The sequence below is a fragment of the Lemur catta genome, chromosome 18, assembly GCF_020740605.2.
Source record: "Lemur catta isolate mLemCat1 chromosome 18, mLemCat1.pri, whole genome shotgun sequence".
NCBI classification, from domain to species: Eukaryota; Metazoa; Chordata; class Mammalia; order Primates; family Lemuridae; genus Lemur; species Lemur catta.
Genome location: NC_059145.1, coordinates 38,778,090 through 38,803,723, shown reverse-complemented (window position 1 = coordinate 38,803,723; position 25,634 = coordinate 38,778,090). Strand labels below are relative to the sequence as shown.

The following is a 25,634-nucleotide window of genomic DNA, read 5'->3' as shown; positions in this document are numbered from 1 at the left end:
ACCGTTAGCCAGAAGGAAACATGGTGCCTTGAAGGGAAGGACCCAGTCCTGGCAGGATTCAACATCGGTTGATGAAAGAGCCCTTGGGCTTTGAGTAAACTTCAGAGGTAGCCAAGCAACAGTCACCACTGGCTTTGGGTGAGAATGGGCTGGCTTGAGGTATGACCTGGTGCTGGTGGCTATGAGGAAGTGCCCACATCACTCCTCCTTCAACTCCAGCAGCCCAGCACAGAGAGTGCCAGACTTTGCCTGGTAATCCAGGGAATTCTCTTGTATCTTACCCAGGCTCACCAAGGTGGTAACACTAGGAGTATGCAAGAGTCATAGCATTACTGGGTTTGGGGCACCCCCAGTGCTGATACAGCTGCAGTGACCAGTGACTTAGACCACACACTCAATTCCCTCTCAGTACCTGGAAAGCCTTCTCAAGAAGGATGGGTTCAAACAAGCCCAGACTGTGAAGATTAAAATAAATACCTAACTCTTCAATGCCCAGACATCGACAAACATCCACAGGCATCAAGAACATTCAGGAAAACAAGACCTCACCAAACAAACTAAATAAGGTGCCAGTGACCAATCCTGGAGAGATGGAGATAGGTGGCCTTTCAGACAAAGATTCAAAATACCTGTCCTGAAGAAGCTCAGTGAACTTTAAGACAACACAGAGAAGGAATTCAGAAGCCTATCAGAGAAATTTAACAAAGAGATTGAAATAATAAAAAAGCAGAAATTCTAGAACTTAAGAATTCAATTCAAGAATTCTCATTTGTCAAACTGAGAAATCTCTCAGCTGCACAATTAATCAAGCAGAAGAAAGAATTAATGAACTTGAAGACAGGCTATTTGAAAATACATAGAGAAAAAAGAATAAATAAGAATGAAGCACACCTACAAGATCTAGAAAATAGCCTCAAAAGAGCAAATCTAAGTGTTATTGGCCTTAAAAAGGAGGCAGAGAGAGAGATTGGGGTAGAAAATTTATTCAAAGAAATTGGATGTGAGGGTGATCTGGCTGTGACAACTGTCACCCCATTGATTGCCAGGGTTGATTTGGCTGATCTGGCTGGCTAGGCAGGTGTCCCCTTCCTCCCTCACTGCTCCATGTATGTCCCTCCCGAAGCTGCATGCTTGGTTGAAAAGGACAACCTTCCCCAATAGAGGAGGACTGTTCTTTGGTCAAGGGTATACAAGTAGCTGCACTCCCCTGCTAGAACCTCCAAACAAGCTCTCAAAGAAATAATAACAGAACATTCCAAACCTAGAGAAAGATAAAAGATGAGGCATGGTAGGGACACAGTGATCACAGGGCTGGCTGCACAGTGGAGGCATAGTGGGCACAGGACTGAGCACACAGTGGGCTGTGTATACAGTAAGGACAAGTTAGACAAAGGACTAGACATGCGGTAGGTGCATAGGAAATGTAAACAATCAGACTAGGTGGGCAGTTCCTGCCTCCATTTCTTAGATGGAGAAACAGAGGGGCAGGGGAGAATGGGACCTGTCTGGACCACCAGCCCAGGCCCAGAGCTGCCCTGCAGCCACAGAGGACAGGCCTAGGTAGCAGTTTGGAGAGCTGCCCATTGCCACGGGCCCAGGTCTGGAGGTTCTAACCCGTGGCAAGGTCAGGCCCTCTTCCCTCCCACCAGCTCTGAGCTTTGGGCCTCCTTGCTTTGTCTTCCAGGGCTGTGTTCTTTCAGGTCTCAATCTTTCCACCCAGGACACAGGTTTGTGGAGAATACAGCTGTAGGCTTGTCCTCTGAAACTGTGTTTTCACAGAGGTTAAAAATAGTGTTTACAGTTGGCCGTGGGGTGTGAGGCTGTGTGACCAAGGAGGAAGGCTAGCATTGTGCTGCATCCTCACCTTTCTGACTCTGCATTGGGCAAAGCCCGACTCAGCCACATCTCAGGCCCCCTGGGCCCCCTCCCTGCTTCCTTGGATACTGCCTTCAGTTAAGAATGGGAACAGATGGCTCTGGACACCAAACAGTTGCTCACCCTCATGTTATAGTCCAGGAAGCTGCTCACCTTCCTGCTAAGGTCCATAGCCCAAGGGTCTATGGCCTGTGCATGTGTGTGCATACACTCACATACACACATACTTGAATGTTATTAACTTATTAATCTCTGGCTTAAGCAAGCTAAGGTTTTTCTTCGTTTACAGCAAAGATGCTAGTAACTTGTTAGTCTCTAGTGTCTGTGCAGCACTTGAGCTCGCCTGTCCCTGGGAGGACTGGGAAGGCATGGAGGGAGGCCCTGAGAGCCCCTGGCCTGTCTGACCACTGAGTCATCCTCCATCTCCTGCAGAAGTGAGACCGAACCCTCCTTTCCCAGACTGGGGTCCTTCGTGAACAACTGGCCTGAGGTCTGCTGGGGGAAGGGAGCAGAGTCTGGCCCATGATAGAAGGCCCAGAGGAAGCAGCCATGAGAAAGAAGGCCCTTCCCACCTGGGAAGCACACATCCCTTACTGCAATAACAGCAATGACTGATACTGACTAGGTCCTTCCTCTGTGCTGGCACAATGGGAAACACATGTAATCTAGACTCTCAGCAATTCAATGAGCTGGGCACTATTGTACCTTATTTTATAGATGTGGAATTCAAAGCACAGAAAAGGGGGAAAGGTCTGTTTCAGCTAGTGTGTAGTAGAGCTAGAATGTAAAGCCAGGCCACCAGGCTCTGGATTCATACTTCAGGAACCTATGGTACTACCACTGGGTGCCATACCCTGGGCCACACAGGCATGGGCCCTGCTAGACGAGAGTCAACTTGCCTCCCTTCCCGGTGCTGCAGCCTCAAGCCCCATACCCAAGCTATGTGCTGCATGGACCTGCTGCTTCTCTCGATAGCTTAGTAGGTAGCTCAGGCCAGGGAGGGTGCATTTTCTCCGTTGGCACCACTAAGCCAGTGCCCTCTGAGGAACCTGGTAGTGCTGAGTATGGGCCAGACTGAGTCCTTTGTATCAGAATTCTTGGCTGGCCAAAGCCCATTCCCATTTTATCCAGCTGGAGAGAGGGGCAGCAGGGTAGATAGGCTTTCAGGTTGGGCCCCTTCTGCCCAGCCCCCTAGGGAAATGTGCCCCTGTACCCCTCCCCCCACATGTTTTTAAATAGTCTCTCACCAGGAAGAAGGGCGTCCAATTCTATTTCTGATTCTGGGAAGTGAGGAGGGCCAACATGTTGCCATGGCAATCTGAAGAGCCCCTCCCCCAGGCTGAGCCCATTCCCCAGGCTGAGGGCTGTGAGGTGGGAGGTGGGTGGCAAGAAGAAGCTGGAAGGAGCCTGGGCTGAGGGTGAGGCCAGAGTCTCATCTGTGAGGGCAAGACCTGGCATTGCCTTCCCCTTCACACTTCACGTGCCCCTCTCCCTCCCCTCCCGGCAGGATTGGAGGGAAGGCTCCAATCCCTGTGGAGAGGGTGGAGTCACCCTGAGAAGCCCTTCTCCCCTGTGGATCAGGCTGGAACTCTCCCACCTAGGAGGCCTTGGGTTGGTGGAGAAGTGGCAAGGGCACGAAGGGGAGAGGCTCAAAGGCTGCACTCTACCAGGAGCTCTGTGGCTGACCAAGTCTCCCAGACCTGCTTCAACACACACCTCTTTTCAGGTCCCTTGTGTTCTCAGGAGGCAGATAGCTCTGTCAAGTCCCTGGCCCCACACTCTTCCACTCTACCTGCCTTCCACTTTCTGTGCCCTGTGAAGGCTCTGAACATCTCCAATCTAGGATCAGAAGGAGCCTTAAAGGGCTCCCAGTGCAGCCAACAGCTTGGTAATGGAGCAAGAAGTGAGGACTGTTTCCCTAGGGGTTTATCCTTGGCTACTGTCCAGGGGCTCATACACCAGCCCTTCTGCCCCAGAGGCTACAGACGGTAGGATTTAGATCTGCAGAGGGAGGGTATTCCAGCTAGGAACACAGCCCAGGCAAAGGCAGTCTTCTGAAAAGACCTAAAAAGGATCTTGTGATTCAATCCTCTCTAGGTGCTGATGGGAAACTGAGGCCCCCAAGGAGGAAGGGATGCACTTTCAGTCTCCTAGCTCTATGCCAGGCCCTCCATCTGTGCCTTCTTCTCCTGATCGTTCTCCCTGGAGGTATCTAAGCGACCTGTGAACCCTAGACCCCCTGCTTCCCTGAAGTTTCTCCTGGCCAGGATATACCCATTCCATGGAGGCAGGACCATGTTTTAAAGCAGCTGGCACCTCCTGATCCCTGGTCATCTTGACTGATCCCAGAGGAAGACAACCCAGGATAGAGAAGCCCAGCTGTGGGGGAACGTATGGCAGGGTGAGGGGAGATAATCCACTCCTAATCTGGGATGTGGAAGGCAGAACCCAGTCATTCCAGAAGGACATGGCTTCTAAGCTCTAAGGCACAGGGAAATTTAAATAACAGATGTTTAAACAACCTTCCCTGCAAGCCAGCGCGGTGCAGTGACCCCTCTGCTGTGATGTGTTGCAGCTTAAAAATAGCCCACAGTGAACTGCTCTGAGCCCCAATTGACTCAAGCTTACGTAACTCTGCGTGAAAGATGGCCAGCCGCACCAGCCCAGAGGGAGGGCAACAGCACAGCCACCCTGACTGCTGTCCACAGCTGGCTTAGGAGCTGGCAGAACTCCTCACCCTCCCTGGGAGCAGCCCCCCACAATCCAGAAGCCAATATAAGTGGGGGCAAAGGAGGTGCTGCCAAAAGCACACATAACTTCATGGCTGCTGAGAAGAGACCTCCAACCATGCCTGCAGAGGGAATGTGAGAAGAGCTGCCCTCCTGGGTTCCTACGGAATCTAGGCCCAATTGGAGGGTGGGAGTGATTTTAAGAACAGATGACTGGGTCAAAGAGACCAGGGCAGGAGCCCATGAGGGCAGCGTGACTGGAGCTGTCTAAAAGATTCCTTTCCTCCTTTGAAGAGGGGCCTCCCTGGCTTAGAGGGACATGCCAGCAGGACTGACACTTGGCTGAAGCTGTCAATGCCAATGGTACCCTAGGGGTGGAGCTGACTCCTTTGGGGCCTCTGATTCTTCATGGTCCAGGATGCAATATCCCAGGAGGGACTTGTGCCACAGGCTTCAAGGGAGGCAGCACTGGCTTCAGAGTTGATTGAATCCTGTGATCTCGGCCACCAGCTGCTTCAAGGCCCCTGCCTTCCCTCATGCATCTCCAGATCCCAAGTTCCCAGTCCAGGCCGGGGACGGTGGCTCACGCCTGTAACCCCAGCACTCTTGGAGGCCAAGGTGGGAGGATCGCTTCATGTCAGGAGTTCAGGACCAGCCTGAGCAACGGTGAGACCCCATCTCTACTAAAAATAGAAAAATTAGCCAGGCATGGTGGTGTGCGCCTGTAGTCCCAGCTACTTGGGAAGCTGAGGCAGGAGGATCACTTGAGACCAGGAGTTTGAGGTTGCAGTGAGCTAGGCTGATGCCATGGCACTCTAGCCTGGGTGACAGAATGAGACTCTGTCACAAAATAAAACAAAACAAAACCAAGTTCTCAGTCCAAGACTAGCCACAAGAGTGTGCAGGTGACTGAACCAACCTGAAAGGGATCAGAGAGGAGAAAAGGTGAGGATGCCCCTGGCATTGGGAGCCTCTGGTTCTTGCTGGTCCCTCTGCCTCTGCCCATGCTGAGGCACACCAAGAAGTCAACAACTTCTCTCAGCTCCTACCACCTGAGCCCAAAATAGGAACCACCATGGGCCTGGCTCCTGGCTCCCAGAGAGCAACAGTGAGACTGGGTTTGGAATAGGGCTATATCTAGAGCCCTCAGGTGTGTCCTCCAGAGAGATTTTGGGTCTCTGGGAAAATTTCCTGAGAGGCTGGGCTGAGGCATAAAGAGATTCTCAGGCCAGACTCATGGTACCCCATCAAAGCAGGTTGGTCTACGCCATGCCTGCCCTCCAGGTGCCAGATGACAGTGATACTACTGGGCCATCAGGAGGGTATGAGTCATCTGCTGCTTCCTCAGTCCCAACTCCTACCCTGGCCTCTCCCCAGCCTTTCCTGGCATCTGTTTGCCCCCAGCCTCACAGAGCTAAGATAGAGGGAGATGAGGCAGAGGAGTTGGTACCTGCTCTCCACAACTCTTAGTGGGAAGGCTGGTCTCCTAAAGCCCTGGGAGAAACCTCTGCTCACCCCATTTCACCCTGGCAGCAAGCCCAGGCCTACCATGGCCACTAGCAACCGTCTTCTCAGCACCATACCTGAGCTACTACTCAAGCCTCCCCCAGGAGAGAGGCAGCCCAGCCTTCACCAGTCCTGGAGGTCACTCAAAAACCTCCTGGTTCCCCTAGCCTATCCAGGGACTTAGAACTACCTGTTCTCCCTGGTAGCCTAGTCACCAATTTGAAGTCCTAAAATAGTTTCAGCTGCTGACACTCCAGATGGGCTTGGGACTATCAGGTAGCTCTGAAAATGGAGCTCAGAGCTTGGGAACTGCAGAAGTTGGGGGTAGGGGCAGGTGTGCCACAATGCAGGACCCCAAGTGCCTGCTTCACTAGAGCCTCTTCCTGGAGAATTCTGGCCCTGGAGGTCCTTGGCCCAGAAATAGGCCCAAAGCCCCATATTCTGGCTGCACAGGAAATCTGACACCCCCTGAGCGTTTTCCCGTCTCCCTTCTCTGGGACCCTTTTCCATGCTAAGCTCCCACCTGTCTCATCCCCACCCCCATCCTTTCCTCTCTGAGCCCCTCTCTTGTGAACAGATAAGCCAATAGTAGTTCCTGAGCCACAGACGCTCAGTGGGGAAGGAACTCCTAGGCTTTGAGTGACCCTTAGATCCCCAGGATGTGGTTAAGGGGTGAGGACTGCAAATTGGAAGGATAGAGGCAGTCCTTTCCAACTCATATGGGGACCACAGCTGTGTGAGGAGGAGGCTCCAGTATACTCAACTCACCTCTCTACCAGCCTCAGGGGTAACACAACTGTCTCCTGCTCATACACAGAGACAAGGGGTCAGTGGCCAAGCATGCAAGTCTATAACCTCCCTCGGCCTGCAGTGAGAGGCATCAGAGGCATAGCGATAAACAGGCAGACAGCCTGTCTCTGCCCTCTTCAGCTCACAGGTTCCTGATCTTTGGACCACTGCATTCCAGCAGAAGAGTCCCCTTTTAAGCCTTACCCACCTGTCTTCAGAGTCCTTAGGGTCTCCAGGACTGGGCCTCTCTCTGTCCTGAGGTGACAGAGTGAGCAGCAGTATGGGTAGAGAATAGCTGGGCAGTTTTGGTCCCAAGGAGACTCCCACTCTGCTTAGCAGGGACTCTTGTTCTAAACCCAGGGTTCTATGTGTGACAGTGCACAAAGCTGGGGACTCAGAGGGGAGGAAACTTGATACTCTTAGGGTGAGCTATGGTCTCCCAACTGAAGGGATAGAGGCCATGGGGGTCCTGAGTAAGGGAGAAGAAACACCTTGATCCCTGCCCTGAGCCCAGGTACCCTGGTGCCCTAGCTATCCGCACCAGCATGGCCCAGCAGCCCCCTCAGAAGTCAGAGTATAGGGGAGGCGAAGGAAGAGGAAGAAACTGTTCTCCCTCCTCAGAGGAGCATACCCCTCTAGCAGCTATTGTGCAGTGGCCTTGATGAGTATAAACAGCTTGGGCATTTGGCACTTCGAAGTTGGCTCCTTGAAAGTGCAGAGCTGAGAACTTGGGGCTGGCTCATCTGTCTCAAGGCTGCAAGGGTAATGCTAGCAGTGTTGGGGGGCTGGCAGGTCTCCATGCCCCTGATGGTGTGTTGCAGAGGGTGCACTGCAGATGGAGCAGGGAGTCTTGGAGAAATGCTAGGGCCAGGGCCAGGGGGACAGGGAGCCTGGGTCATAGAAGAAACCATTCTGGCCACTTCATGCTTGGGTACTCAACTTACCTCTTTGGTTCTATCCAACAGTACCTAGGACCCTGTTACCTGGATATGGGCCTTGCCCAGCCTTCCTATTCTCAGCAGTCTCCTTACCGATCCAACCCCATTCTGGCCTCAGGGCCTTTGCATGTGCTGCTCACTCGGCCAAAAACTATCTTCCCTCAACTCTGATTCTGGTGGTTTTTCCCTACCTGATAGGGCCTCAGCAAAAATGTCACCTCCTGGGAGGCATCCTTCACCTTTCTATTTACCTCTCTATTTAAAGCAGTTCTCCATTTCCTCAAAGCAGCCTCCTGTCATTCCTTTACATCACTTATCACAATTTGTACTTAAACATTCATTTTTTTCCTTTACTGGTTCGAGGGTCAGTGTCTGTATGGTCACTGCTGAGTCTCCTGTGCCCAGCAGGCAAGGTACACAGCAAGCACTCCATAAAATACATGTTGCAGAAGGACTGCCCTAACGGGCTCACTCTGTGGAGTGAAAGACCTAATATGCCCTGCTCACCTATCACCTCTGAAGGTTAAAGGGCAGGGATAAGGTGGAGGCCCACTGCCCTCCAGCCTGGAATGGCTGAGAGGCAACTTGGGGTTAGCTTCAGGCTGCTAAGCAGGTCCAGCCCAGGGATTAGGTCAAGTAGGACGAGGTGGCTCTGAGAGGGGCCGGGGCCGCCACGTGCTCCTGTGCGTGGGTGTGGACTGTGGCTGTTCTGGGAGCACATTCACCTCATCTGAGGTGCCAGGGCCCAGGTTCACATAGGTTGCTGGCAGCTTCACATAATGATCCCCAAGTAGTGCAGACACTATCCGCTCCACTTCCCCCACTAGTGCTCCAAAGGTAGGTCTCGCTGCTGGGTCTGCCTCCCAGCATCGCTGCATCACTTGGTACCTGTGGGGAGGAGGGGGATGTCAGGGGCAGTGGGCACCTCCACCCAGGGATTCCAGGCCACCCCTCTGCCGTTAAGCCACATAGGAATGAGGACAGGTGACAGGGCCTAGTGTCCAGCATTGCCCAATCAGGGGCAGCTCTTCTCTTCACTATGATTGCTGTTCCATTCCTGCCTTCCCACCCTGGCAGAGGTTCAATTACCTCAGCGGTTAAGAGCCTAGGCTCCTGTGCCCTATGGCCTGGGCTGTGCAATCTTGGACAAGTTCCTTAACCTCTCTGTGCCTCTGGGTCCTCCTCTGGTCATAGAGAAGTGGGGGCATAGGGTGGAGAGGATGCTATGAAGTGCTTAGCACACAGCCCAGCTTACAAACTATCATGGTTATCATAGGTCTTTCATGAGGGAAGCCTGGGTTCAGTGAAATAGGGATTAAAAGTCCTGAAGCAGGAGGAGTGTGGTAGCACCAGTGGCACCATGGTTCCCAAGCAGAAGTTCTCTGGGTTTGCCTGGTGGGTCCTAGTGCATGACTTGTTACCTTGGGGATGTTATCCCTGCCTTAAATGATACTCTAAGTGCCCTACACACAGCATCTCATATAATCTTCAGACTCTCTGAGGGTAGTACTGTTATTAGGTACTTTACAGATGAGGAAACTGAGGCCTAGAGAAGAGAAGGGACTTGCCCTAGCAAATTGGACACTCTGGAGTGCCACCCAGATTCCCGTATTATTCTCCCAGTGCTGGAAGTGTTGCCTGCTGATAGCTCTTGGCTTAGCCCCTCTCTAGGCCCTAGACAGAAGAGAACTGCCTCTGCCAAGCTCATATCCCTTCACTAGGGACAGCCTATGACCAGTAACTGATTCATGCCTGGTACAAAGACCTGGTCTCAATTTCGGAGGGCTATCCCAGCTCAAGCAGTCCCTATGGGATAAGCTAGAGACTCTGCATCACAGCACAACTTCTTCCTCCTTCCTCCAGTCCTGCTTCCCTTGCCCCCAACCGACCAACAAACCTCCCAAACATAAATCTCCATCTGAGTCTGTATCAGGGAGCCCAACCTGGATGCAGGTAGGCAGTAAAGTTAATTTCCATTCCTTCAAACCAGAAGTATTAGTGAAGTGAATAATAAAAATCAAACCCAAGGCAGGTAGGGCTGTGAGGAAGGTCTACTCACATCCTTTCTGGAGCATAGCCTGAGACAGCAGATATCAGTTACTTTTACCTGTGATCTGGTTCTTCCTGTTGTAACTACATGGACCTGGACCCACCTGAGGCATGCCTGCTACTTATGAAGCTGAACCTTGGCACCAAACCCACCCCACAGGCACTGAGGACAACACAGCTGCCATCATTCCTCCAGGAATGGGGAATCTGAAACTATATCAGTGACAAAAATTCCTGATCTGCAGATACAGAGGGGACTACTGTGGAAGCTAATGGAATCTTTCCTTGAGGTTGAGTGGAAAAGATGGTAAACAGCCCCCCTTAGCGGGAGTGGGAGAAGAGTGCTAGGAATTCAAATCTCTGGCCTCAACCCAGATGCTTGAGTTCAGAATGCTGTTACCATGGCAACTGTGAGGTCCTCCCAGTGTCCTGCCCTGCATGGGGGTGGGACCAGCCCACAGATGAGGAAACTCAGTGAGGCCCACAGAGTGTCCCTTTCCTGGTCAACTAGAGGGTCAGTCAGAAAGCCAGGCAGGAACTCTGCTTCCCGCCCCTTCCTTGTCTCTGGGGTACAGCTCCCTCCCCACTACCACGTCCACATACTCACAAAGAATTGGGGCAATACTCAGGCTGGGGCAGGCGCCGACCTTGGGCAAGGAAGTGGGTGAGGTCGAAAGGGTCGATGTGGGGGTATGGTGGGGCGCCCCGTGTCAGCAGTTCCCATAGCAGCACACCAAACGACCACTGTGGGAAGGGGGAGGTAAGGGGACTCAACTCTCACCCCAAATTTGGAGGCAAGTGCCCCCCCGCCCCCGACCTCTACCTCCCAAACTCCTCAGCTAGAAATAAGGGACCCAGCCCTCATTCCTTGATACTTCACAAGTATCTTCCCTTTGTCTCCTCCCACCACCTCATCCTGCCCAGAGGTGGGGTTGGGCAGACCTTGGATTATCTGTGAGGAGCCAATGAGTTCACAGCTTCCTCTTGCCCTGGCAGGTGTCAGATTCCATCTTACATCTGCCCAGGAGGTGGGCAAATGGGCTGTGGGGGTTGCCCAGCCTGGGGATTCTCTGGGCTCCAATCATCTAGAGCTGAGGGCGCCGAGGCCATGTGGATGCTAGGGCAGGTGGGGGCCTCACCACATCAGACTTGGTGGTAAATCTATAGGTCTGCAGGCTCTCCAGTGCCATCCACTTGACAGGTAGGCGAGCATGGCGGTGCTGTTGAACACTATAGTACTCTTTGTCCAGGACATCGCGGGCCAGACCAAAGTCAGCCACTTTGACTGTGAATGACTCATCCAGCCTGGGAGGGAGGGAAATCCCACTTAGTACTCCCTCTACCAGGCCCTGAACCCATCTGCTCCAGGCCCTTTCAGAGCCACAGTGTCCAGTCTAAGCCTGCACCAGGCAGACAGAAAAATTGAGGCCCAGAGAGGGGAGGACATACCCAGGGCTGCACAGCAAAGGCTAGAGTGGGCCCTTCCCTGAGGTGGCCTTGGGCAGCTGCATACCCCTGTACCCTGCCCCCTTTGCTCCATCCCAGTTATTCTGGCCTCTCACATGCAGTTCCGCGCAGCCAGATCCCTGTGCACAAACTTCTGCTCTGCTAGGTACTCCATGCCACAGGCTACCTGCAGGCCAAAGCTGATGAGGTCCTTCACGGTGGGGTTCTGGGGGCACAGGGAGTTTGGTGGGCAAGGGCAGAGCAGCTCCCTCTCCAGCTGTTGTCCAAGCCCCCCCACCCAACACCAGCTGAGCACTGACCCGCTGAGGTGAGCGGATGAAATGGAGCAGGTCTCCGTGGCACATATAGGGCAGCAGCACATGGGGTAGCCCCTCAGGTGGCAATGTGATACCAATGAGAGCCATCACATTCGGATGGTGCAGACCACGCATTAGCAGCCCCTCTTGAAGGAAGGCCTCCACCTCCTGCACCTCTGTGATGCCTGTAGAGCGGCTTGAGTCAGGCTTAGGGCAGGGAGGCCCTTTACAAAGGTCAGGTTGGCAATGAGAAATAAAGGTCTGCTGCTCAGGGTCACTCAGTAAGGTGGTAGCACAGCAGGAACAAGAACCCTCACAGCCTGGGGCTCCTCCCCCTGCCCTCCCAGCCCTGTGCCACTTACGACTCAGTGACTTGATGGCACAATGGATTCGATTCTGGACCTGGTCTGTGTATTCTCCATGGTAGACAACTCCAAAGTGGCCTGGTGAGAGGGAGATGATGAGAGGGGCTCTGTACCCAAGGCTCACGCCACACCTTCTCATTGGCAACCAGACCTCAGAGCACCAAACTGGCCAATCTGACATTAAAAACAAGCAGTGGAAACCAGGCACAGTGGTGTGTACCTGTAGTCATAGCCAGTCAGGAGGCTGAGGCAGGAGGATTGCTTGAGCCCAGGAGTTCGAGGCCAGCCTGGGCAATAAGCATGAACCTGACTCTAAAAAAAAGAAAATTAAAAGAAAAAAAAGAAACAAGCAGCAGCTGCATAATGGCAGTGCCTGCAATCCTCCCATGTCCACTTAATCCACACCAGAACCCACTGAAGATAGAACTCTTCTAATCTCTTTTTCACAGATGAGCAAATGGAGGCTCAGAGGGGTTCAGTGGTATACCCATGGTCACACAGGTTGGTGAGAAGGCCAGAGCAGAGTCTGACCCAACTTTCCCCTGTGCCTATGTCATCTCAGGACTTCATCTCTGCCCCAGCCCCACCTGGCCCCCACACCTTTGCCAATGATTCGGTCACTATGGGTGACCACCCGTTCATGGGGAATCAGCACATCCTTGACCTCGGCCAAGAGCGCAGAGTCCAGGTCCCTGAGCCGGACGGACTTTGTCTGTAGCAGTGGGACACAGGATCCATCCTCGATGTCTGAGAAGGATGTTCTGTGGATCCGAGTGGTGGAATCCAGACCATCAACAGCAGAGAGTGCTGTGGGAAGAGAGAGTGAGGGGCTTGTGGGGAGAGGGGCGGTCCTAGTTTCTAGGGCTTCTACCATCTCACCAAGGCCATTTCTGCAGTCAGAGCCCAAGCGGAGCATGGGCAGGTGCATGGCGCCAGTGGTCTGGTCTCGGGATGCCAGGTCATCCAGGTTGGGAAAAAGAACTGTGGAAAGACAGCCCCTGCTGGCCAGGCTTTCCAAGCTCCTAGGGGCTGGCCCCCACTGGGGAGGTGTAGAAGATCCATCCCCAAGGCCTGGGCATAGTTTGGGAGTAGGGGCTGAGTCAGGGTAGGAGTGGAGAGTTCACCTAGTTGCTTCTTCCGCCGCCAGTAGTTGAAGACCAGCACAGTGACCAGTGCAGCCACAAGCAGGAGCAAGGCCAGCAGGATACCAAGGAGCGTGCTCTGTGGGACCCCCTCTGGGCCCTGCCGCACCACCCTACCCAGGGTGTGACATTCACCATCCACACAGACCTAGGGACAGGTGGCAGTTCAGGCCTAGCCTGCAGGCCTGTGGCCCATGTTTCCCATGGAGGGCCAGCTGGGCTGCCTACCTGCAATGGGACACCATCCCTGCCAAGATGCAGGGAGGGAGGCAGGGGGCAGACAACCACGTCCCCCAGGAGCTTGTGCTGGCAGCTCTTACCACCCACGGTCACGTTCACATCCACGCAGTCAGCCACAGCGCCCAATCCAATATACTGCAGAGACAGTCATGAGGACCAACCAGTAGCCCCCAACCTCCTGATCCCCCATTGTCCCTGCCCCATCTCCCACACTTACCTCGAACTTAACAGCATGCTCCTCAGGTTTCAGCAGGGTTAGGTTGGCACTGGGTGGATGGGGTTGGGATAGGAAACGAAAGCCAGGCAGTGTAAAGCCAGCAGCTCCATCACCCCAAGCACTCAGATTCCCTGTCACCCACCCCTGGGGGGCTCGGACCACATATTCAGGCAGGCGGCACTGCTGCTGCTCCGGAAGCTTCCCCTCACACTGCTGGGACCCACATAAGAGTGATTAGCCAGGCATCCCACCTATGGCTGCCCCAGTCTTCTCAGCCCAACATGGGGTGGGCTGAAGCTCAGGGGACTGGCCCAGCCTTCCTCCCTCCTGGCCAGCGCCTGCTCACCCTGTTCTCCACTGCCTTAAGCCCATCATGGAATGACAGCACTAGGTGCCATGCTGAAGTCAGATGTTGGCCACGGATGGTAACATGGGAGCCACTGTGGAAAGGGCAGGGTGGTAGGCTTTGGGTGTTCTCTGAGGCTGGCTCCCTCATTCCCCAGAGGCCAGAGTAAGCAAGGAGGTGGCACTTACGTGTAGCCACAGTTGGGGCTGATGTTCAACACAATGGGGTTTTCCCTGTAGTGGAAGGTCCAGGAACCAGGCACCTTGGCATCCCCCACTAGCAGGCTAAGGGGCACGCTGGCCGTGGCACCCCCAGGGGGTGTGGTACATAAAAGCTGTTCTTCAATGACCCTGCAGGAATGAAGAATTGGGTTCAGGGGTACCCCTCTTTTGATGGGATTTGCCAATCACTCCCAGTTCCACTGTTAGTCATATCCCCCACCTGCCCACACTCTATGGGTCTGTCTGAAGATAGGGTGGTCCCAGTAAGACCGCCAAAAGGGCAGGGAAGGAACAGGTTCCCCACAGCCTTGGCTGGAGCTAGTGGACTCTGTGATGGGCTCTCTTGCCTCTAGGCTGGAGGGGGCAGTAGACCCTTCTTCCTAGACCTGCTCCCCACACTAACCATGTGATGGAACCCTCTTCCCTCCATCCTGACAGGATCCAGGCTCCCACCTGGTGAGGCTGGCTGGTGGTACTTACCGTTCTAGCAGGCACTCAGTCCCATTGACCAGCACAGCCCGGCTGGTGCCTACAGACAGGCCCCGGCCTTCAAGGGTGAGACAGGTACCTCCTGCCCGTGGGCCAAAGAGGGGTTGCACTGCTGTCAGCACAGGCTCCTACGAGGGAATAGAGGTGGCTTAGGTAGAACAGGCCCTCCACTCCAAGCCTTTCCCTTCCTATACCACCCACTGGTCAAGGGCATATACAGGGCAAGGTGGCCTCACCACGAAAGAGAAGCCTCCCAGCACGGAGGTGCCGTCTACACGGAAGTGCTTGCCTGGTGGCATGTTAGTCACGGTGAGGCTGATGTTGGTAGGCCCCGCTGCCTGGGTCCTCAAGGGCTCCAGCTTACACTGCAGCTCCTCTACAAAACCCTGCTGGGGCACTGGGCTGGAGCACCAGGGGAACCCCTGCAGTCATCCGGGAATCACACAGGTCTGGCTGCATGCCCACCACAAGTCCCAAGGCTTCTCTGAGCCTGAGAATGACATTTCTCCACCCATGCCTCCCTCCAAGGCAGGGAGGATCTGGTGGGCCAGAGATTAACCTTGCTTGGTCCATGAGTCAACAGACAGATAGGGCATGTGCACACTCAAAAAGGGACAAGACATCTCCCCAGACACAAAGCAGCACGAGCCACTGCAGCATGCCTGCTACCCCCTTGCCCCTGACAAGGAAAAGACAGGGTCTCATAGGGAAGGGGCAGCTTGGTTGCCCCATCAGGGATAAGGCAGGGACCAAATTGTACCTGAGTTTTTTGGTGTCCTTGGGCAGGAGCCGGCAGGGACTTTGGCCCACGGTGATGTGATGGGTTCCTTCAGGCACCAGACCAGCAGGGTGCAGATAGAAGTTGGAGCCACACAAGGTCAGCCTTGTGCTGCCCCTTAGGGGTCCACTGTGGGGGTAGAACTGAAATGGGAAGAACAGATAGCCTGAGTCCTTTTGTGGGGTTGGGCTCTCTCAGCCCCCTCTGCTTCTCCCAAAGTCTCCTGCCAAAACCCTTTGCTTGCCCCATACTCTAGCCATTCTGGGTCACTTGATAGTCCTCATTCAAGCCCATTCCTGCCTCCAAGTCTTTGCATGTGCCATTCCCTCTGCCAAAAATGTCCTCATTGCAGATACTGAGGACACTCCAGGCCTGAGGAAGACTGTGGTCAAGACTTGCTGACCACAACCCAGGCCCAGCTTGTCCCACCCTTACCTGTGCCCTGCTAGGGAAGCCATACCTCAGCAAGCTCAGGTGGGCAGTAGTCTTGTTGCCACGAGCCAGGACACTCCTTCTGCCGGCCACACATGCTTCCACACCAGCCACAGCCCATGAAGCGCTGTGTCCGCAGGCAACTTCTGCAGGTGAGGAAGTGGCGGCAGCCAGGACCCCGGATAGGTATCTGGAAGACCTTGGGGTGGCAGATAGGCGGCTCAGGGGTGGCTGGAGGGTGGGGACTGGGCCCTCTAGACCTTCCTCATCCCATTGTAGACTGGGGTGGTGACACCCATATGTCAATGCCTCCTTGGATTAGATGGAAAGGCTGTACTCCCACAGCCCTGGCTCCAGGCCCTGACCCTACCCACCTTACCTGGTCCCCAGAGGCAAAGAGTAGGTGATCCCCAAGGCGACTGACATCGCGCTGCACGGGCTGCCTATTGCTGTCCAGTGAGAAGTTGGACACATACAGCAAGTAGTTGAGTGATCTGGCCAGCTCCACCTAGGACAGGTCAGCCGTGAGCAAAATGGGGATGGGGACAGGGATCCAGGGGCTGGGGGGTTGTGGGGATGAGAACCTACCTGTAGGATACGCCCATCAGTTGTACCCATGTGGGCCACTGTGACATTGTCAAGGCGTGTCACGTGCAGCGCAGTGACCTGCACTGGTCCCAATAGCCCATTGAATAGGTCCACACGCATGAGGCTTCTACTGACCAGCAGAGGGAAGTGGCGGCAGCTGGTATTGGGGCTGGGGGCCTCCAGGACAGGCTGGGGAGAGTCAGGGAAGGGAAGGAGTCAGGGTTCAGCCCTGTGCACTGACCCTTGGGGGCCTTTGTCAGTGACCACAGCAGCCCAACACCCACTCATCACCTGGCCTGACTGGACCTGCCTCCACCCCACCCACAGAGCTCTCAGAGTAGCAAGGGCAGGGAAGAAGGCCCAGGCTGGAAGGCCAGCTCCCCTTACTTCCTGCCCTACCCTGCCATGTCCATTCTGATAATGAGTTACTGAGTCTCATAGACTCAACCCCATTCTATCCTCACAACCACACTGTAGAGTGCGTGCTCTCAACAAACCCATCTTACAAATGAGGAAACAGGCTCAAAGAGCTTTGGTCGCTGGTCCAAGGCCTCATAGCCCCCAGGAGAGGAACCAGGTTGGAAGTCTGAGCTCTTAACCAAAAGTCCTCTCCAGCCCCTGCTGGTTCTGCTCTGCCTCTCCCATGTGCACTTCAACAAACTCTGTCCCCTCAGGGCTTCAGTTTCCCCACTTGCTAAACTCTGAGGTTAACTGGCCAGTGCAAGGTTGGTAACATAATCCTTCTCCCTGAGACTCCAAAGGTCTTCCTGTACCCCTGGCTGCTACTTATACCTCCTTTGGGGTATAGAAGGGATAAACCAAGACCCTACAGCCTGGGTGTCAGACTAGGCCCTAGAGGGTAGGAGACACTAAACTGTCCTATGCTCTTAGCAAGGGGGTGTTTTGGGGATGCACTCATGCCCCAAGGCAGGACTGTGGAAGCTTCTGGGGAACCAGAAAGTGAGGGTATGAATTTGAAGTATTGGAGCTGGGTGCGAGGTGTGCAAACAGGCTCAGTAGCCAGCCCTAGGTGCTCCAGGCTCTCCCTCACCAGCCCTGAGGGCACTCCTTAAGGCACGAGCCTCTGAAGCCCTCATCAGACCACATGGGCTTAACCCAGTCCTGACACTTTGGTGCTGATCAGTAGCCCTGAGAGCAAAAGCAGGTGCAGAGCTGGGCCTAGAAACCCCACATACCCTGGGTCTGTAGCCTGGGTGGGTGGAGACTGGGACTTTGTCCTCACTTGAGGCCGGAAAGCAGCTTGGCCCTAGAGAGAAGCCTACCAGGTGTTTTTAGCATGACTCAGGGACAGGTGGGGCTTGGAGGCTGAAAAGAAGCCCTGCCCCGGCTAGGCCCACACCCCTTGCCTGCTCCTCCCTAGGCCCCAGGGCCTTAGCTCTGAGTTCCCAGGATTGTCTAGGGGCCCCTGACTCCTGAAAGTGCTTTTATGTGTCCAATGTCCCACTGAGGACCCGCACCCTATCTGAGCCCATGGAGGACAGGCACCAGCTCTGAGTCCCTCAGGCTTCCTGTGGCCAACCACTAGAAGCATGCAGTGCGTGCTGCCCCAGTGGCTGCATGTCCAGAGTCACTGAACAAACACTGGTTCACACACCTCCTGGGGGCCTGGCCAGCCTGTGGGTAGGGCCCAAGATTAGTGCCTGGAGCCTGGCACTGCCCAGTAGTACTGGGTGTCTTCTGACCTTCTGACCACTGGCCACGCTGGGGAGAGATTCTGACTACCCAGGGGGAAGGAGAAGGGGCCAGGCAGGGCTGCTCAGGTGCAGACAACGAGTCCCTACCTCTAGGGCCTCTCAATCCTGATGTACCCAGAGGAGGGAGGCTGAAGATCCCCCACTTCACACTGGGTGTAATTTCTTCTCCCACTTCTGAGGCATCAATAGGAGCTAAAGTCAGCTGACAATGTCACAGCAGGGCCAGGAACACAGGACGGAGACTCTTAGAGCAGGGGGTGTGGGTCCCATTCCTTTGTTCTGATCTCTTATAATCTTGAGTGGGACTGTTTCAATGGCTTCAAGGAATCAGTTTTGGTTTTGTCTTCAGGGTAGCATTTTAAGGAACATCTTGTTTATTTCTACTGCCGCTCCCCACGCCATGGCTGGAGAGAACCTGGGCAGAGTCTGTTGGAAGGAGCCCTCAGTTAAGTGTGGACTGGGAGACTTCCTGTCTGGGGTAGGGCCTCAACTATCGTGGAAGAAAGTCTGAGGTAGACCAATTCCAACCAGCCCTTCCTAGGCCTTTACTCATCCCTAGATGTTTATAGTTGCTTGCACAAGACTGGGTGAGGCTCCCAGAACCTTCTAGAGCCAAGCTGCCTTCCCACACGTCCCAAGTCCTTCCCCAATCACCCTACGGAGAATGGGTTAGTGAAGTCCAGGCCACACAGGGTCCCCAACAAGCTCCCAGACTTCCAAGGCCCTGAAGGCTCCCTAGAACCTGGTGGGGGTGGGGGGAAATTCTCTGACAATTCCTGCCCCACCCCCTTTGGAAAGCAGAGCAAAACAAGGGAAAGCGAAACTGTGCTGGCAAGCAGCTGTGAGTAAGTGTGAATCTGTGAGCCTGTGCCTGTGTATTTGTGCCTGTGGGGGGATGGTATTTTTCTGAGAGTATGAGTGGTGGGTGGCTAGGAGGGGATGTTCATCATTCTACTCAGAGTTTGAGAGCTGTGCTGGCAGAGAGACAGTTATGGTGCAATCCCATCCTCACACAACCAAGGAAACTACCTAAAAAAATCAGAGACCATGATGGATGGGAAGGTGAAAGAGCAAAATGAGGCAGGGGCAGGGGCCAGACAGCCTTGCTAGGAGATGTGCCTCAAGTGTGGCCTTTGGCTGATTTCTCACACCACCCCCAGCACTTAGGAACTGGGTGAAAGAGAATGCTTCTCTCTGCCTGCCCTCCCCCTCCTAGTCCCTGTCAATGACAGAGGGAAGCAGCTGTGTTCAGCCACCTGCACACTGCTCACAGGTGAGGGCCCCTTGTTTCTGCTCACCGGGTTGGGGCAAAAACTGGGCGACTGGAAGAAGTCAAGGCCTCGCCGGAGGCCTGGGTGCACTGGGGACTCACAACAGCGTTCCACACCCTCATCGATTAGGGTATCCAGCAGGTCAATGGGGAAGGTACAGACGACAGAGTGGGGGTCCACACCAGGGCTGCCATCCCTGCCAGCCACGAAGACCCCAAACAGCACTTCCTGGCCTTCAGCGATGCTCAGCTCAGCGGCCAGCTGGGCGCCCACTGGAGCTGAGTGGGCCGCCTGCAGCACTGGGTAGGGCTGTCCACCCTCTGGGGCCCCACGGCGCCGGCGTTTAGGAGCAAAGTGGCAGTCCAGGACCAGCTCCCGGTAGTTGCCCAGGTCTGTCTCGGTGGCGCTGAGCCGTGCCAGGCGTGTGTGCAGAGCACCAGGAGCGTCTGTCACACTGGTTGGCTGCACAGTCAGGAAGTAGACGAAGGCTCCCGAACGGAAGCTGTGCACATATTCAATACGGTAGGAGGCGAGGTACTTGGGCAGCACTGACAGCGCGGCAAAGCCAGGTGCGAATCCGGAGGCGTCAGCCTTGAGGCGCCTGATGGACACCGAACGCGGGCTGAAGCTGGCAGCCACGGCTGTGTCCAGTGAGGATGCCACGTAGAAGTAGGAGGCCTGGCCTTGCTCAACCACGGTCACGCGGGTGCCCAGTGGGCTGGCCACACAGTCAGGGCAGTCCTCGGGCCGGTTGTGGTGGGCTGAAAAGAGGCAGGATGGCGCTGCGAGGTGCAGGGCTGTCCCGCCTGGCTCCAGCTCATGCAGGAAGCAGCGGCCCTGCAGGCTTGAGCCACAGGTGACCAGCGCGGGCAGTGCTGGCTCCAGCACCAGTACTTGCGTGTCTGTGTCGCCTGGTGGGCCGTGGGAGTCTGCGCCACAGGCCGCACACGTCTCGCAGCCAGGGTCTCCAGCGGGGCCTGTGGCCAGGGTCTCCACAGACTGCAGGTCAGGCCCAAGCACGTGTAGGCGATTGCGTGTGGCCACAAACACGGCACTCCCATCCCTGCCGCCTTCATAGGTCGCCAAGGCCTGTACTGGGCCGCCGGCGGAGAAGCTGGGCACCACGTACTTCACGTCAAAGTCTCGGGAGGCCGCGTAGGGGGTACGCGGGCACTGCCAGTCCCGGCCCGCCGTGGGCACAGCAGGCAGCAGCAGCAACAGGAAGGACTGAAGCAGTGGCGGGAGGAGCTCCATCAAGGCTGAACTGGGTCCCTCGGGCACCCCTGGGGGTCTGACTCCAGAGATCTGGGCTGGGCCAGCATTAAGCAACGGTCCGGAGAGCCCCAGGGGCAGCCGACCCCCGCCCCGCGTTCCTGTGAAACCCACCCCCCTCTCCTGCCCTCAGGTCTGAGCACCCGAAGCCTGCGGACACACAGGCAAGGAATGGAAGAGCTGCTCACCTGCCGCCCGGCCGCCGCTTCAAGCTGGCGCTTAGAGCTAAATCGACCCGAGGGCTCCGGGCGGGCGGTAGAGGCGGGGTGGGGCGGGGCGGGGCCTGGCGGTAGGGGCGGGGGCGCGTAGAAGGCTGGGCCCAGCCCAGGCCTTCCGCGCAGCCAACTCTTCCGGCTCTTGCAAGCCTGGCTCCTACAGCTCCGGGACCCTTTTCCTCAGTGGCCTGGAGAGAGGTGAGCAGGTCTGAGCTGTCCCATCCCGACCCCTCACAACCGACTGGGTCGAGGTGAGAAGGGGGCGACACTTTGCTCTTTTCTTCAGGTGAAGCTAGTTTACAGCTTACAGCAACACCCTCAGGCACTGGTTCCCAAAGGCAGCCTGGGGGGCCCCAACAAGGGATGGTGTGGGGCGCCACGCTTTGTGGAAAGGGACCATCCTTCTGTGCGCCTGCCCTGAGCTGTCAGCAACAAGAAGGTGTCAGAAGGTGTGTTGTGCCCTGCCCCTCCAGGGCCCATGAGGGTTTTAGGATAGGGCCTGGCCCTGCTGGATGAACATAGAGTCAGAGAGGCAGCTTATGTGGAGGCCCAAGCCTAACTCTGGTCCCTCTTGTGCAGCCTCAGTATATGGAAGCTGTATGATGTGGGTAAAACCCACAATACTGACCTCAGGAATGAACCCCTCTTTCTTCCTGGCTCTGCCCAGTGCCCCCCTGATACAGGGGGATCATGGGCTTTGGCTCTCAGGGCACCTCCAACCTGCTCTGTAAGGCTTACTGGACCTGAGTTCTGGTTAGGGGCTTGCCAAGAGTTCTCTCACCAGTCTACATAAGGGTGGGTCGGTGGGTGGGTAAAGCCTAGTTCTGCCTTGCCATCTCCCTTTTTTTTTTTTTTTGAGAAAGAGTCTCACTTCTGCCCGGGCTAGAGTGCCGTGGTGTCAGCTTGGCTCACAGCAACCTCAAACTCCTGGGCTCAAGCGATCCTCCTGCCTCAGCCTCCCTAGTAGCTGGGACTACAGGCATGCGCCACCACTCCTGGCTCATTTTTTTCTATATATTTTTAGTTGTCCAGCTAATTTCTTTCTATTTTTAGTAGAGACGGGATCTCACTCTTGCTCAGGCTGGTCTCGAACTCATGACCTCGAGCAATCCTCCCGCCTCGGCGGCCTCCCAGAGTGCTAGGATTACAGGTGTGAGCCACCACGCCTGGCACTTTTTTTTCTTTTTTCTTTTTTTTGTGCCATCTCCCTCACCTGGACCTCAAGAGCTGTCCCCTAGCAACTGATCCCTCCAGCAATGGAGGGGTACTATGGGGGACAAACTTAGCCTCACAGCTCCCTCAGCCAGGTAGGCCTGGACCCTGGAAGGAGGGGAAGCTTCACAGGTCAGCCCTGGACTGGCCACCAGGATCCCAGGGCTGCAGAGAATAAGGGGGCTGGGGGAGAGAGGAGCCCTCAGCCTAACAGGATTTAGCCCGGCCTGGGGAGCTGTATCTCCTTCACTCCCCTACCCAGTCCATATTTATGTGCCTGCATCCCCTTCCTAATCTGACCTAATCTGCTGTTCTCCTTCCCCTTCTTGCAGCTTAGATGGCACCTCCTCCAGGAAGCCTTCGTGATCCAGTCTGTGAGAGACTGGGCCCCACAGACCCTGTGCTACACCCACCCCAGCACAGCTCACTCTAGATACACCCCTCTTCCTCTACCCCCAGTGCAGGACTCCCCGCTCCTTCCAGGCTGGAGACCCAAGAACACCTGGTGAGTGAGAGAGGAAACAGAACATGGGGTGGCCACACCCAGTGCAGGGAAGCAACATAAAAGGTGTTCCCTTCCTGAACATTTCCAGAATTGGTCTGGAAATGAAAAAGCACTCAGCAAAAACCATGGCACAGTTCCTGTGTTCCACGGTCAACACGTCTAAAGATAGTCATGCACGGCAAAATTGAAATGATACATTCTCTGCCTGGCACCCAGACATGGGTTCTCGTGACCTCTATCCCACCTCCAGACGTTGTGAGAGATTTCTGGACGTTAAGAGGAGACTTCACAAGCCCTCCTAGATCGTCCCGCCTATTCGTTTTTGGGGTTGGGGTGCAGGCACCATCAGTTGGTTCTCTGCTGCCACCGTGTGACCATGCTGATGGCTGCCCCCAGGCAGATGCCCCATCTCAGGCAGCCATGGTCCTCAAAACAGCATGGGTCCACAGGAGCACCCCTTCCCCCTCGCCATCCGTGGGATTGGGCAGGCAAGGTGTGTGGGGGAGGTCAGCTAATGGGGCCCTGCAGTGTCAAGAACAAATGTTTTCCCAAGGTAAACTCACCAGGCCTGGCCCATAGCTGGCTTAGGAGCTACCCAACTGCCCTGGCATCTGTCACCTTGAAAGAATGCTGGCCAGTTTGCCCTCCTTGGCCCCTCAGTCCCCTTTGAACATCATGCCAGAGGACTAGACTCAACCTCTTTCTCCAACCCTGGAGATCAACTTAGTGGTAGTACTGCAATGTGACCACATCACACTGTAGCTTTACATCAATGGCTTCATTTCACCAACCTTTAATAAAATAAAATAAAATAAAAATCAGTGGCTCCTCACTGTCAGACTTTTACTTGGAGTTTGAGAACCCCTCCAGTTTCATTGTAAACCAGTTATACCAGGTTCTTTACCAGGTCCTTTCCTTGGTACATGCTGGTTCCTCCACTAGGAACGCTGACACTATTTGCCTATCATCCCACCCCTGATCCCCAAACAAGTAAACACCACACTCCTAGGTGCCTATGCTCCTAGGTACACACACTTATCCAACTAGCCCCTCCTCCTGTCCCTGCCCAGAATACATGCTCAACTACAGAGAACCTGAGAATCATACAGGGGTCAGGGCAATCAAAAAAGGCACTTAGGCCGGGCAGGTTGCTCATGCCTGTAATCCTAGCACTCTGGGAGGCCGAGGTGGGTGGATCGTTTGAGCTCAGGAGTTCGAGACCAGCCTGAGCAAGAGTGAGACCCCATCTCTACTAAAAATTGAAAGAAATTAGCTGAACAACGAAAAATATATAAAAAAATTAGCCGGGTATGGTGGCACATGCCTGTAGTCCCAGCTGCTCGGGAGGCTGAGGCAGAAGGATGGCTTGAGCCCAGGAGTTTGAGGTTGCTGTGAGCTAGGCTGACACCATGGCACTCTAGCCTGGGCAACAGAGTGCGACTCTGCCTCAAAAAAAAAAAAAAAAAAAAAAAGAGGCACTTAGTGGTTGACTGTTGACCAGTAACAATCAAGGACAGCTGGCCTAGCATCACCTAGGTCCCAGAGGCAGTGGTTTGGTGTCCTGACCAGGAGCAAGAGGAAGAACTGAAGCAGAAAACAGGCAGAAAAGAGACCCGGGACATGTGTGCAGAGTGAGCAGTACCCACAAAGCCTGTGGCTGCACCCCAGGGGCTTTGGAATCTGGGCTGGTAGGCTGCTGCCATGCCCATTCTATTGTGATCCAGCATGAGGCCAAGGGCAGGGAGTATGCTGTCATTTTCCAGGATAGTAAGTACAACTGTTCCAGTGCACCTCTTGGCCCATGTCACCCACATAAACTTTCTCCAACATGGGTTGGTTTTAGTGGTGGAAAATCTTCGCCTAACTCTCAAAGATTACATGAGGGTGATTCTCTCTGACAGTCTGAAGACCACAATCAGTGGACAGTTTTCTCCCATTTGGATTTCCTAGGCATTTTCCTACTGCTGGCCAATGAGATGGTTAAGTTGTAGCAGAACTGGGAGGCCCCCCCACCCCCAGTAGCAAGGTAGAAGCTTTCTGTACTGTGCTCAGAGCTCTGCCCAAAGAGGGTCTCATGATAGAGTGAATGTGGCTGGGCCTTCACTGTCAAGCCTCCTAGGATGTCCATAGTGCCCCATACAGGTCGGGCCATGACATGCCAGGGAATAGGGTGACTGAAGAGGGCCCAGTGCATCTAGTAGCAACAGTCCTTATTAGGGCAGATCCACTCCTGCCCTAAAGAGCAACTGGGCCTTTTCTCAGACTCTCAAGCTCACTTTTTTTTTTTTTTTTTTTTGAGACAGAGTCTCTCTTTGTTGACTGGACTAGAGTGAGTGCCGTGGCGTCAGCCTAGCTCACAGCAACCTCAAACTCCTGGGCTTAAAAGATCCCACTGCCTCAGCCTCCCGAGTAGCTGGGACTACAGACATGCGCCACCATGCCCGGCTAATTTTTTCTATATATATATTTTACTTAGCCAGATAATTTCTTTCTATTTTTAGTAGAGACAGGGTCTCGCTCTTGCTCAGGCTGGTCTCGAACTCCTGAGCTCAAGCAATCCACCCACCTCGGCCTCCCAGAGTGCTAGGATTACAGGCGTGAGCCACCGCGCCCGGCCTCAAGCTCACTTTTGAGGTCCATTTTTTTCTTTCTTTTTTCCCTTTTTTTAGAGACAAGGTCTCACTATGTTGCCTGGGGTGGTGACAAACTCCTGGTCTCAAGCGATCCTCCTCCCTTGGCCTCCAGAAGTGCTGAGATTACAGGTGTGAGCCACCACACTCAGCCTTGGGGGCCATTTTGAGGAAAGTGCTGGCTATGGTAGGGGAGCTGAGGAAGACAGCCCTTCATGGGTTGGCCTATGCAGGGAAAGTTTCTCCAGAGGCCTGCAGCTACAGGAGGGCAGGACTCTGAATGTGTCTGAGCTGAACACTGGGCTGTCTCATCAAATGCTCCCACTCATATCAGGCCTCAGACTCCC

General features: G+C 54.7%; 1 protein-coding gene across 6 annotated transcripts; it reads right to left on the bottom strand.

Annotated features, from left to right (window-relative positions):
• Nucleotides 1-8,136: 8,136 nt before the first annotated feature.
• Nucleotides 8,137-20,975, bottom strand: MST1R (macrophage stimulating 1 receptor). 6 transcript variants are annotated; one of them, XM_045530198.1, is made up of 20 exons: nt 19,481-20,975; nt 16,468-16,656; nt 16,259-16,387; nt 15,908-16,078; nt 15,430-15,590; nt 14,906-15,071; nt 14,661-14,797; nt 14,148-14,309; nt 13,960-14,053; nt 13,614-13,826; nt 13,385-13,531; nt 13,139-13,304; nt 12,894-12,995; nt 12,615-12,821; nt 12,012-12,092; nt 11,653-11,834; nt 11,449-11,558; nt 11,026-11,191; nt 10,494-10,630; nt 8,140-8,725 (listed from the first exon to the last, which is right to left on the bottom strand). In XM_045530198.1, the coding sequence occupies exons 1-20, from the start codon at nt 20,705-20,707 to the stop codon at nt 8,470-8,472; spliced, it is 4,203 nt and encodes a 1,400-aa protein (XP_045386154.1). In that variant the 5' UTR covers nt 20,708-20,975; the 3' UTR covers nt 8,140-8,469. The 6 variants fall into 6 exon arrangements, with proteins under 6 accessions (XP_045386153.1, XP_045386151.1, XP_045386154.1 ...); XM_045530199.1 differs by having other exon boundaries at nt 13,614-13,823; XM_045530197.1 differs by having other exon boundaries at nt 8,137-8,725; nt 11,449-11,519; nt 12,615-12,995.
• Between the last annotated feature and the right edge of the window lie 4,659 nt (nt 20,976-25,634).